General features: G+C 36.0%; 1 protein-coding gene across 2 annotated transcripts in view; it reads left to right on the plus strand.

The window, feature by feature from the left end:
* The window catches only part of ADK (adenosine kinase), a 450,882-nt gene that overhangs the window by 354,578 nt on the left and 82,144 nt on the right, over positions 1-14,160 (plus strand). For both annotated transcript variants that reach the window (XM_019745975.2, XM_019745976.2), the window contains exon 8: positions 11,816-11,851. In XM_019745975.2, the coding sequence (XP_019601534.1) occupies positions 11,816-11,851 (36 nt within the window). The remainder of the gene's footprint in view (positions 1-11,815; positions 11,852-14,160) is intronic.

The following is a 14,160-nucleotide window of genomic DNA, read 5'->3' on the forward strand; positions in this document are numbered from 1 at the left end:
CTCAGGCCCACAGGTCCCCGAGAGCCACCCAAAAGAGGCTGTGGTGCAAGTTGTGGCTTGCTGCTCACCAACAAAAGTTCCCTGGGCAGCCAGGCCTTCCACTGAGCTAAAAGGCTTCTGCAGTTTGTGGGGCAGAGCCAGGGCCCACGGGCCAGGAGTGCCCTCAGTGATGTAATACTAGCAGTGCAGGGTGGGAACCCAGTGCATCACCAGTGTGGTGCATACACACAGATTTTACTAGACCAATGTGGTCTTAAATTTGGCCCTTTCGGGGAGGGTTCAACATAGATAAGATGGGTAGGTTACATGTGAGGCAGGCTCCACACAGTGACAGTGGCTCCTGTCCCTCCAGCCCTCGCCCTGTAGCCACACAACTCAGTCTTTCCTGGTTTGTCGCTGGTGCCTTTCCAGTTGCCACTCCTCCTTCTGAGACCAGGTGAATGTTTGCAAGCAAGTGAGTGTGTGCAGGCGCTTTGAGGGGGCGTTTGGGTTTCCAGCTGTCTTCTGTCTCACTGGGACATAACAGACAAATTCCTCGTTGATTTTTCAATGCCAGATGTTGTAGACACTCCTCTTACCAGTACAGGACCCCTGGGCTGGGGAGCCAAGTGTGGGTCTGGGACTCTTCTCTCTTCCAAGGAGACTTCTGCCGCTGAGGTGTCCCCCCTAGTGTTCAACCATTGTCTGTGGGTTTGGGGTCAGCCCGTTTCACATCTCCACCCCTCCTACCAGTATCGATATGGCCTCTTCTTTATATCCTTTGTTATAGGGGCTCTGTTCAGCTAGTCTTCAGATGATTCTTTAGGTTGATTGTTCTATAATCTTTTGTAATTTTGGTGTGATCCTGAGAGGCACTAGGCTTAGTGTTTATGTAATCCACTGTCTTGAACCTTCTCCCATTTCTGAATTTTATATATTGTTTGGCTTTTTTTACCATATTTTTAAAGAGATAATGTTGCATTCTAGAATAAGTTAGGGCCATTAGAGTGGACTGGAGGGTGGGATTTATAGTGTCAGTGATTAGTACACTCTGACAACTTGGGAAGCACTGTGCATGGAATATGAAAAATATAAAGGACATTGGAGCACATTTGAACTGAAGGAAAGGAATGATTAGAAAGGCACTTAACAAGAATGCTGATTTCTCCTCATCTTCTTCCATTCCTCTTTTTGTCTTATATTTAGCACTGGTCAGTAATGCTAGTCTCATTGTCCCACCTAACCATGTATCTAAACTTACAAGATTTACTTATTTATTTTGTCTTTTACTGTATTTTTAACATAACTGATTTGGTTTTTTTGAAGGTTTTTTTGCCAGTGAATTAAAAAAATAAGACCCTTCAAAGGATACACATTTTTACTTACCTTAAGGCTAGCAGGCTGGACCCTGCTCTCCATATGGCCTTCAGTTCTTTTTTCCATAATACATCGTCTATATATTGCATTGTGTTTTCACCACATAGAGTCAGTTCTCCTTTCATCACCATGTATTTGATCCCCTTTTCCCTCTTCTACCACTCCCCTCTCCCCTTATCCTCTGGTAATTCAGTTCTTCATTGGTGACTCAATACAGAAGAAATAAGTCTGTTTTGAAATTTACAAATAATCCTACTAATAGCACAATGCGAGAGTTGGCATTATTCTGTTACTTTTAAACTTTCTCTGTAAAAGTCCAGGTAGTATGATCTCTGTTGAACTATTCAACTCTGCTGTGATAGCATGAAAGCAACATAGACAATATGTAAATGAATAAATGAATGTGCATTGCTGTGTTTCAATAGAACTTTATGTATATAACCAGGTAGGAGCATTTGAGATCTTGCTTCCTGACAATTGTCATCATTTTTGCTCAAACTCATAAAAATTCTCTTTGGAAAAAAAAAAGTGGTGAGCTGAGTTTGTCCTGCAGGCTGCTGATCCCAGGCATGATGTCTTGATCATTTGTAGTAGATCCCTCTGTTTGTTCAAAGAAAGGACCAGAAAAAAAGGAAAGATTTTTTAATTTTGTTTAGCTTTCTAGTGCTTTCTAGTTGGTAAGATAAAACACGAGAAAAATGACAAAAATGTACGATATATAAAATACGAGAGGGTTTAGAACTGAGTAGAGTTATTCTTCAGAGGGTTTCAAATATAGATTGCTGGTAAAATAGCATGTTTATGATTTATTGCAGCAGCTATAAATAAAGAAACCATATCCTTTGTACAATAAGATGTAAAAAGCAATGTATGAGATGCTTAAGATAAATTGTCAATATGTCTTTACCCTGATAGATAAGCTTTTTTTAAACCAATAAATAGAGATTTGTTGAATGTGCCAGGATCGTTTAGGATCTATACTTTAAGATGGATCCACACTGAACTTCTGCTGAAAGTAATGAAGTAAGAGGGGCCAGATTTATCTTTCTTCCTTAAACAGTGTAAAACCAGACAAAATATATAAAACAACAGTTTCCAGTCACTAGACAACAGGCAGCACAGGACGCTGATCCCTGAGAGAAGGGAAACAGATGAGGGAATCCTTACAATTACCATAGCATCCTGCTTAAACAGAGTGGCCAGTCTTCAGTGCAGGAAGGAGGATTCCAAACCCATTGGTCCAACTGAATTGAAACAGAATTAAGAATTTAAGAGGGCCAAGGTGGTTAGAATTTGCAAGATAAAGTACCAGAGAAGAGAGAACTACAGAGAAACAGAGCACACACACTAGATATGTGCAGAGGGTCCCCTGGAGTCTTCAGCTGAATACTGATCAGCACATGTATGTGAGGAAACTATTCAAAGCCAACACCTTGGCAGGCTATTTCCCAAACTCACACAAAGCTGATAATAGTTTATGTGCTCAATAGCCAGAATGGAGAAACCTCTCATAAATAGGACACTTTATTTAGCACTCAAGATTTTACATCAGTAGGGTTCCAAATTAGCTCTAGAGTAAAGGCTACTCCTGTGTCACCAAACAAAACTTAAAAATAACCTGGAAAGGATTAAAATATTTTCAGGTAACCTAACTGAATTTTAGAATAAACCTCAAAAGTGTAGAGAGAAACACAAAAAAGATCCAGGATGCAAAAACAGAAAATAGTGTATATCTGGCATCCAGTCAAAAATTATCAGGCATGCAAAGAAGCTGAAAAATACAACCCATAATAATGAAAAACATCAACCAATAAAAATGGATTCAAAAATGGCACTGATGTTAGAATCAGTTGACGAGGATTAGCATTTCTAAATATGTTCTATATTTCAAGAAGGTGTAGGAAAGCATAAGCCTGTTAAGGAGAGATATGGAATCTATTTGTAAAATCTAACATCTAAAGATGAAAAATGTGTTGAATGAGATTAGACACTGAAGAAGAAAAAAAATAGTAAATTAGTGATCTTGAAGACATACTGGAAGCTATTCAAAATAAGCACTGAGAGAAAAAAACAGTAAACAGTGTGACCATTTCAGTTATGTATATTTAGAGTTTGAGGGAGGGGGGAGGGAAAACAAAAATATTTAAAATGATAAAGGCTAAAAATGTTCCAAATTTGATAAAAATCTATGAACCCACAAATCCAAGATGCTCAACAAATCACAAGCAGAAGAAACAAGGGAAAAAAACTATACCAAAGAACATCATCAAATTGCATAAAATCAATGATAAGGAAAAAAGTCTTAAAAGCAGCCAGTTTTTTAAAAAACCACATTATATACAGAGGTACAAAGATGAGAATGACAACAGTTCTATCATCTGAAAAAACTGCAAGGTAAGCCTTAGAGCACTGAAAGAAAAAACTGCCAACCTAGGATTCTATACCCAGCAAAAATATCTCTCAAAACTTAAAATGAAATAAAGACTTTTTCTGGCATATAAAAGCTAAAAGAGCTCATCAGTAACTGACCAGCACAGACCATTCAGAAAGCCTCAGATCCAAATGCTAGCTCTAACAATTACGTGTTATATGGTGTTGGACATACTTTAATCTCTCTGAACCTTCAGATTTTCATTTGTGAAAAACTGAAAAAAAAATACCTATTTTGTGGGATTTTTATGATCAATAAAATCAAGTGAGATAAAGAAAATTGACATTTGTTGAGTACCTCCTTTGTGCCAATCACTTGTGATTTCATTGAAAATGTAAACAAAATACCCAATAAAAGGCCTACTACCCTGAGAATTTTCTTATACTATCATCTTTTTTCAGTAACAGAAAAACTTGGGTTCTAGAAGTTAGCCCAAATAACTAATCAGTCAAATTTTAATGAACTACTTTTCCTAACTTTGTTTTCCTTTAGTTACCACTATTAAATATGCTTAAAGGTGGGAATGAACAACTCTCCTTCCTAGAATAGACATGTCAGCTAATAAATCACTATGTGAAAGGATTAAATACATTCTAAACTAAACCTAATTTTTTTGGCTTGTGTTTTGGCTGCCTAATGTTTTTTTCAGTCGTGTTTATTGAGGTATAATTTATGTACTGTCTATCTAATTTTTATTATAAACCTATTGGATAGGGGCCATGAGTGTCTTTATAGCTTATACATTGCCCCACAGATTTTTTGGCACTCAATAAATGTTAAATAATATTTCTATTCAGTATTCTGCAGACAGGAAGCATATGGTAATAAATGTCACAGCACAGATTGAAAATCTCCAAAAAGTTGTATGTTATATTCCTTGGAAAAGCCAGTACAGATATTTTCGTGAATGAAACTTGCTTTAAAAGGGGTTCCCAGGCTCATATTTGAGTTAATGATTTTCTCTGGTCTTCATTTACATTATTTACAAATTAAAAACTTTTCCTCATCAGAAATAGTATGATATTAAAAATAGTATAACACTAATGCAGTCTCATAAGAAATCATATAAATGGTTTTGTAGAGAGCATAAAGAAAAGCTAATTCTTAGTCTGAAAGACAGCATGAAGAAATATTTAGAGGCTTAAGCTACATCTTTTATGGTAAACTGTGTGAAAAGAAATAAACAGCAGGTAATTCTTTATCATTAAATATCAGCATGACTTAGAGGTATATCACTGCTACAGCTGTTGCAGGCCTTATAATGGTATTAGACATTGACTCAATAATATTTTTCTCACCCAGAGATTCTAGCACTACTTAAATATCTTACTTTCTGATCTCAGGTAACCATTGCTTCAGAATAACAAAAGACATAGTAAACTAAAACTAAACTTGAAGCCAAAAAAAGTGAGTTTTGTGCAAAAGATAATATATCCCAGACAACATATCTATGTTGAAGAAATGATTACCCATAATCAATTATACAAAACACTTAGATAGTATGCATCTAAATTATCTTTCAATATCTTGCTCACCCTGTGATTGATCTGTTGACCATGCTTGCTTTGATTTTGTGAGAATGTTTTTTAAGGATTAACATAATATGAATGAGAAAATATCTGAATTTGGCCATGTTACTTAACCTCTCTAAGACTTTGGTTCCTCACGTATAAAATGTGAATAGGGAATCCAGGCACAGCTTAGCTTGGTGCCTCTGACTCAGTCTATCACAAGGCTGTAATCAAGATGTCAGCCAGGCTGTAGTCATATCCCTGCTGAGAGAGGATCCACTTCCAAACTCACTCACATGACTATTGGCAAGTGTCAGATTGTTATGGTTGTTAGTTATGGGCCTCTTCAGAGGGCTGGAGGAGTACTCACAACATGGCAGTTTATTTCCCCTAGAGTGAGAACTGAAAGAGAGCATGTGAGCAAGAGGACGGTTGAATAAAACATTCTAATCACTTTTGTCATATATTTGTTAGAAGCAAGTCACTAGGTCTAGTCCACACTCAGGGGGAGGGAATTGTCTAAGGATTTGAATACTAGCAGTCAGGGATCATTGGGAGCCAATCTGGAGGCTGCCTGCTATACATATGATGCATGTATAGGACAAATCATTGAATATACTCTGGGTGCTCTGGAACTCATTTGCTTAAACTATCCCGAGATCTTACCTAGAACTTGAATTCAATAGGCAAAATGATTTTATAGTTTCACATCCAATATTTCATTTATTCCTAGCAACAATCCAGTGAAATAGGTATTGTCAGCCTCAATTTCATTGACATAAACTGTTATATTGAGTGACTTGCTCAAGATTACATAACAGAGTAGCTGTAAAATTGTGACCTTTAGTTAGGTCTTCTGATTCTAAGCCCTGTAGTCTTCCCATTTGCCTGTAACTGCCTCCCGAACGGTACTATCTTGCATTTAAAGCCTTTCAAAGAGAGCATTATGCATCTCAATGCATACAAATACATGAGTTTTATTTTATAGAGATTTTTATACATAGATTTATAGACAGACAGACAAATAACATTCTGTCTTAGACTCTCATCTGTACCACGCCATTTACGATTTACAGTATTGTTTCAAATATTATTGAGTCAAAGTCTAATGCCGTTATAAGGGCTGCAATAGCTGTAGCAGTGATATACCTGTAAAACAACAGTATCTGTTATCTGAAATTAACTATACTTAGGGGGTTAAAAGCTATTGGGTACAGAGATGAACAAACAGAGTAAAACAGAATTGTTTTGGTGGCTCCATTCTCCCTTGGCTTTTCCCAGAGCTCTGGACTTGTATGACTTGAGTGAGGACCATGGGGGTTCCCAAAGAATTTTCTGTTTCCTCTTTGCATTGGAGAAAAAGTACTTTGTTTTGGATGAATGGATTGCTTTCTGTGGTAGTCAAAAGTTACCTTTCTTTGGTCCTAAGTTGGACCTTCTCCCTTTTTGTTTTAGTCCATGAAGATTTAGCCTATGCTCAGAAACCCTCATGTCTGAGATTAAAGAGTAGAGTGGTATAACATACAGAAGTGGGAGGGCAAGAGTTATGAGCTATGGTAGTGGCGGTTCTTATACCCTTCGGATTACTCTGGAAATAAGATAGGTGATTTTTTCTTTTTTTAAAGGCATTTGCTAACTTCTCAAAATAACATGATATGGTTAGCAGGAACATAGAAAACTACCTTTCTTGACAGAAGCAAAATAATAGCTCCTACAACTAATAAGTAAATGTTGCAATCCAGGATGCAAAGCAATATACAGATCATTTGTATTTCTATATAACTAATAACAAATAATTAGAATTGAAATAAGAATATGGATGTTGCAGTTTTAGTTCAATATTGATTACAGATAATTCTACTTTATAAATTAAAACTGGGGTGTTATCAGACGAAATGCAGAGAAAACAGTTTCCTCCTCAGTTGAATGCAGTCTTTTCCCCTTATCTGTGGGAGATATGTTCCAAGACCCCCAGTTGATGCCTGAAACCATGGATAAGATCAGGCGTATATACTACGTAATATATACTGCCGTGTTTCCCCGAAAATAAGACCGGTCTTATATTAATTTTTGCTCTAAAAGGTGTATTAGGGCTTATGTTCAGGGGATGTCATCCTGAAAAATCATGCTAGGGCTTATTTTCCTGTTAGGTCTTATTTTCAGGGAAACATGGTATGTTTTTTCCTATACATACATACCTCTGACAAATTTGATTTGTAAATTAGGCTCAGTAAGTGATTAACAACAATAACTAATTATAAAATAGAACAATTATAATATTACTGTAATAACAGTTATGTGATTGTGGCATTATTAAGTGAAATAAGGGTTACTTAAATGCAAGTGGTGTGATACTGTGGCAGTTGATCTGATACCCAAAATGACAACCAGGTAATTAATGAGCAGGTAGTGTATACACTGTCAATAAGCTGGACAAAGGAACGATTCACATTTGGGTGGGACGGAGCAAGATTTTATCACACTGCTCTCAGAACAGTGCTCAATTTAACACTTATGAATTGTTTAATTCTGAAATTTTCCATGTAATATTTTTGGACCACCACTGATCACACGTAACTGTCACAGAGAGCTAAACTGTGGATAAGGGGGAAACTATTATAAAGGAAATAGTTGTCTTCCATACATATATACAAACAAGCACTTGAGTTTCTCCTTTCCTTCCTGTATATCTGAGGACGTGCTTTTTAAGAGTGGCTTGCTTTAAATACTTCTTAATGTAAGTATTCCATAGTTCATTAACCATAAATTTTAGCTTCTTTTTTTTTTTAAAACCTCCACTCAAAAAACTATACTATCTTGTTTCACTAGCACCCTTTTAGCCTGGTTGGCAAAGCAGTAAGCCTACTGCAAATCTGAAATAGCGTGGTGTAGATGAGAGTCTAAGACTTTAATTATAAGTCATTTTATTCACAACACTCAATTCCAGGAAGGAAAAAATGACTTTGTTGTTGTAAAAGACATATTATGTGAGTATCATTCATTGTAAACCAAAAATGATCCTGTATTACAGCATAGGCAACAATGGGAACTGATTCTGAGAAGGTGACCTGCCTGAGAAGCTGGATAATAGTGAAAGTTATCAAAATGGAAAGAAGTGTTAATGTGAAATCCAGCCTTCTCAGAAATACTCTTTCCTGGCCTGTTTGATTTTGCTTTTGTTGCTTGTCATGCATGAATGAAAGTGCTACACTCTCAAGGGAGCAGGAAAGCCTCTGTGTCGGTTGTTTATTTCCTTAATCCCTCCTTCTTTGTGATTTTTGATGTCAGATCTAAAATGGAAAGCCTGTAAATATAATGATTATCACATGGATAATCACCTGCATTAGGAACCGCCCTGCTTCTCTATTCTAACCTAGCTGTTCTCCACATGTCACATCCACTCTGAGGCTGGATTTTAACCTGACTGCTTCATTAGATTTGTGAAACTCAGTACGTGGCGCCCTGGGGCAGCACAGATGGGGACTTGCTTGTTTTCTTTTCTCACTTTTGCTGCAAAGGCACACTAAAAAGTCCATTTCAATTTAGTGTGATCAGTTAGTTCACTTGAAATTACCCCTGATATTTGGAATGTGCCTTACTCTTCCGCCTACCACCTATGCCCCTGTTTTCTTCCCTCCTTTCTGACTTAATGCCTTTCCTTTCTGTCCCTCCACGCATTGAATCTGAGGACTAAAATTCTGCTTAAAATTCTTACTGGGTCAACCTGTTCCCCTTGTGTTGTTTTATTTGTTTTGCTGAGAGGGAAAAATAAATGTTTTTCCGTCAATGTATCTACAGACACCTTCAGATCAGAGGTGAGCGGTGGGAAAGTCTGCGGTGATGTGAGCCATCTGCCTTCTCTAATGGAGTGACTGGGGGCACCAGTCCAAGATCAAAGGAAGGTGGGAGGAAGTTGGGAGATAAGATCTCTTTAAGCCGTGGAACAAGTGCTTAGCTTTTCATTGATAGGGCACAGCTCTGCAAACTGTGGGAGGGGGCGCTAAGCTAGAAAATGGAGTTGCCTTTTCTTCAGCATGTCCTTCCTCGGTCAGAAATATGTTGGCACTTGGAATAGTTTGCAGATGGAGAAGTATCCTAGGGCCTGGTTTCCTTAAGAATAGTGACCTGACATTTGTATGCATGTCTTGTAATTAGTCACTTCTACTATACCACACCAGATCACAGTTAATTGCCTCTTAAATTTGTATGAGCAAAACTGGACATCAAAAAAAGCAATATAACTACTGTATGTGAATTTTGAGTTTTTGTGTCTTCGTGCAGTTTTAATCATACAGATTCTTCATATGAACTTGGTCTTATAGGCCTCTGGGGTTCTTTCATGCCTCTGGAAGTTCTATATAAATAAGTAGTTCTAGCAGAGCTTTTCAGTCATCTTTTTCATAAAAGAATTGGCTTGGTTAATTCTTGGATTGGACAGCTTGGGAAAATACTACACTGATAGCTTTTAAACCGTATCCTTTTCCTTGACATCTAGGTCAGCAAATATTATTGACTATGTGGTGTACCAAATTCTATTGTAAGTAAATTGTCAAAGAGGCTAACCTTGCTTGCATCTGTGCTTCTCTAGTGAACAGCCTGAGGAATTGTACTTTCAGCTTATCACTTTCTGGTAACTTCAGTGTTCAGCTGTAATCATCTATTTCAACCTTTTTAAACCCTCAAAATGGTTGTTGAAATCTATATGTTATTAGTATATTTGACCATAAGTACATACATACTTTCTTTCCCAGTGTTTTCTTTCACATAGATCGGACCCAAATTTGTGCTGGAGACATTGACTGTACTTTCTGCCTTACATGGTTTGGTGCAGCAGTCGTTTTAGTTGAGTTGGATCTGCTCACTACTCGGGCTCATATCCCATCCTTCTATTAATATCTCTTGGCAAAGATAATTTTGGAGGAATGTAAGTTAAGATGTAGAGGCTCTTGACAGTTGTCTGCAGTTTTTTTCATTTGCAAGAGAGAAGTGGAGTTGAAAAGTAATATTGCCTCCATTTTCTGTATCAGTCCTGAAATTAAAATATGTGCACAAAGCAAAGAGTAAAGAAAGGGAAAGGATTTGGTTGCACGGATGTGTTTTTGTCATTTGATAGCCTGTTATAAGGGCATTAGGGTATATAATAATGGTCATCATATTGTACCGTTAAGATATTTAATACGTAGAAAAACATTGTATATTAAAATGATTAACTATATTTTTTTATGTTCAACTTTTATTACCCTGTCATCTTATATCAAAGACAAATAGGGGTTTGTTTGGACTGTTTGTTATAATAATTTTCAAACAGACAAAGTAGAAATACTGAATACATCTACATTTAATAGTTAACATTTTGCCATTTTTGCTTAATCACTTTTTAAAAAAGAATTCTAAAGTATATTACATATATCATGCCATTTTATCCCTAAATATTTCATGATTAACCCTAAAAATTGAGGACTTTTTTAACAAATCTATAATTTTTAATATTATCTAATTCCCATTTCATATTCAAATTTCTCCAGTTGTCTCCAAAATGTTGTTTTTTTTATAGCTGGTTTGTTCAAAACAGGATCCAGTTAAGGTGTGTACATTGCCTTTGGTCATTTTTCCCCTCCCCACTTTATCATAACATTGACTTATCGAAGAGACCAAGCTACCTATCTTGTAGACTATCCTACCTTTTGGGTTTGTCCATTTGTTTTCTCAGTGTGTTGTTGAACTTGTCCTCCTATCCTCTGTGTTTCCTGTAGACTGCAAGTTCTTGAATTCAAGTTTTGATTAATTCATTTTTTAAATTTTGGGTCAGAAAACTTTATAGGAGATGCTGTGTCCTTTAGACTGCATCATAAAAGAAGGCACAGAATATTTGGTGATCCCACTATTAATGATAATCAATGACAGGATCGATTGCTGGGTGAAGGTGATGACAGCTTGATCCTTCCATTATAAAGTTATACTTGGCTCCCTGTGACCAGCATGTAATCTGTGATATTTTGATTCTGTGGAATACCCAGTTCCCCATCATCTTTTCACCTGATGAATTTAACATCCATTGATGATCCTTGCCTGAATAAATTTCATTAGAGATTACAAAATGGTGATTTTTCTGAATCTATACATTTACTAGCAGACATTCTTCTCTATAGAAGAGCTTTCTGAAAGATTGTTTTAATTAAAAACATAACACCAGCATGTTCCCTAGTTTTCAAATGATTGTCTTTCTTTGTTGGGGTCAAAACACCTGAACTCACTGTGACAGCTACAGTAAAAACATGCACTACATCTTCTTTATTCCAACTTGTGAAGTGTGTTGACATTATGCTGCCCTTTTTTTTTTTTTTTTTTTTTTATGCCAAGGGGAAAAAAATCCTTTCTGGTGTAAGCATAAAAATTGAACTATGTGGGTATATTGAGATAATTGTGTAAAAAGAAGACTGTTGGAATGAGTTTCAAAATGGATTATTTCTTCATTACCTAGCACTTTATAATTAACTGTTCTTTTTTTTTATTTCAGGAAGCTGCCACTTTTGCTAGAGAGCAAGGCTTTGAGGTGAGTTAACCCACAATTGCACACTAAACAGATCCTAAAGGTTTTTTCTAGCTGATAATGAAGTTCTTTTGGACAGTGATTGATGTGCTATTATACTCTCAGAGCCTCGCAGCAGTTGCCATGGAAACTTGGCAGTCGTCATGGTTTCTTTGTTCTGCTAGCACAGTGTTATGACGCACTCTGCTAGGTCTGCACCCAACATCGCCTACAGATGTTATTTATTGAATTTTGAAAAGCCTCTTGGGAAGCCAAGAGGTTGGGCACGGTTTCAAGCTGCCTCTGCAGATATGGGGCCTGTCAGTTTGTTCAGTTAAAAAGCTACCTCATTAGCTGCATTACATTTCATAAGGATTCACTGCTAAAGCAGTGGTGGAGCAAGACTAAATAGTGAAATACAATGTCGTTTAAATAATTTCAACCTTACCACATGTAGATTATCATTATGCAAATTAATTTCCAAAAGGTTGTACTTAACAATTGTTAGGAACTGATTAATTTAAATCCTGCTCATATAAACTTCCTATTTGAATCTTTTTTTTTTTCAGTGAAGGGAGACAGTATTAAAACATAAATTTTCTGAAACTAAATATCGATAATTGGCTTTAATTTCCAGGTCCTGATTCTGTTTTTCTGATAAAAGTGTCATTCTGTGAAAAATCAAAACTCCATGTGGTTTTTGTTGGCAAAATTGAGATAACGCATAAGACCCTGGTTTTATCTATAGAATATCGTCTTCCAATTGATTGTTAGAAAACACTGAACCCAGATTAATTGACAGAATTAGCTGAGTTTATGATTTTTATGATTATCATATTTATTGAGCCAGAAGTATGTAGAATGCTGTGTTCTATATATACCTCAGCTTGGTGTGTTGTACATAGTAATTTTTAAAAATGTAATCTCACTAGGCTGAATATAGAAACTTTTTATTTCCCTACTCAGTATTGTCTACCATCTAGAGAAGCTATGAGCATTGATTGGATGTATTAGCAAGCTCTCTTTGAACTCTTTAGAGAAAGGTGTATGAATTGTGATGCAACTAATTAAATATACTAAAGGCAGATTCATTATCGAACAACAAAGTAATACACGTGCATGTTATCTCTGTCATGGGACTTGACAACCACGGAGCTTCTTCTTCTTGGAGAAAGACAGTGAACATGTGGTATTCTATTCTCAAGATCCTATGACAAAAACATATCAGGGTAGGAAACCTTGCCTCGTAATACTTACTTTTTGGAAACTATGATAATTTCTTAGGAATTTTCTTCTTTTTTACTGTATGTATTCTCATGAATATAGGGTTGAGTCACATGTAGAAGAAATAAAGATTTCCAAGTGCTTATTTATCTAATTTAAGTTTTGCTTTGTAATTTCCGAAACTGGCAGTTGAGGTACAGGACTAAATATAATCAAGGTGATATTCAATTTAAAAGACAGTGTTTTGATCATGAAAATATAAGTACATTTTTTCAGTCATGTTTTAAAGTTTCGCTGACATTAAATTTTAGTATTGATATTCTCTGTTGTTACATCAAAAATTCTCCACAGATAAAAGCTTATAGAACATAAATTTGTATCCTATTTTCTGTGCTAACATAAAAAAATGTAATTTGGCTCTAGAAAGTAACCAATTTTGTAAATGCTTAGAAATATAACATATTACATAACAAGTGATCATGATTCTGTAGTACTAGATAATAATTTTTTTAAATAGTTTATTAAGACTGACTAATTCATACTTTTATTTCCCATTGAGCTACATGCTTTGAGTGTGCCTGGTTTAAATTCAGCCTTAGTAACAAACTACTTTTTCTATTTTCTACTAACCAGCACCATATTAACCTTTCCATTAATTTTTCCTTATTGATTCTAGAATTTATTTTTACCATAAATCTGCCATAATTGATGATAGCATATAAACTAAGTGGTGATGGTTATAATAGTATACCTTATTACCTCCTGACATAGCAAAACTCTTCTGTTGGTGATGTTGACAGTGATCTGTTAGATTGCATAAAGCGCACAGTGTCTTGATGTTGCCCTTCCTGGGGTCCCTAAGTATTATAAACCTGGCAGAATATATAAGAGCCATGAGTAGAATAGCCTCAAGTAAATATTGTTAATAAAATATAATCCAAGCATGGACTGATATCTACAGAAAATCAGTGATTTTTAAATGCCACTGTTCTTTTGTTTGTTTTAGTTCATTAGACAGTTGTATGAAAACATAAGTTTGAAACTTAGTATTCTAAAGAATCAAACAAAGGGGTGGCCGATTAGCTCAGTTGGTTAGAGCGTGGTGCCAC

Source organism: Rhinolophus sinicus, linkage group LG07 (assembly GCF_036562045.2).
Source record: "Rhinolophus sinicus isolate RSC01 linkage group LG07, ASM3656204v1, whole genome shotgun sequence".
Lineage (NCBI taxonomy): Eukaryota > Metazoa > Chordata > Mammalia > Chiroptera > Rhinolophidae > Rhinolophus > Rhinolophus sinicus.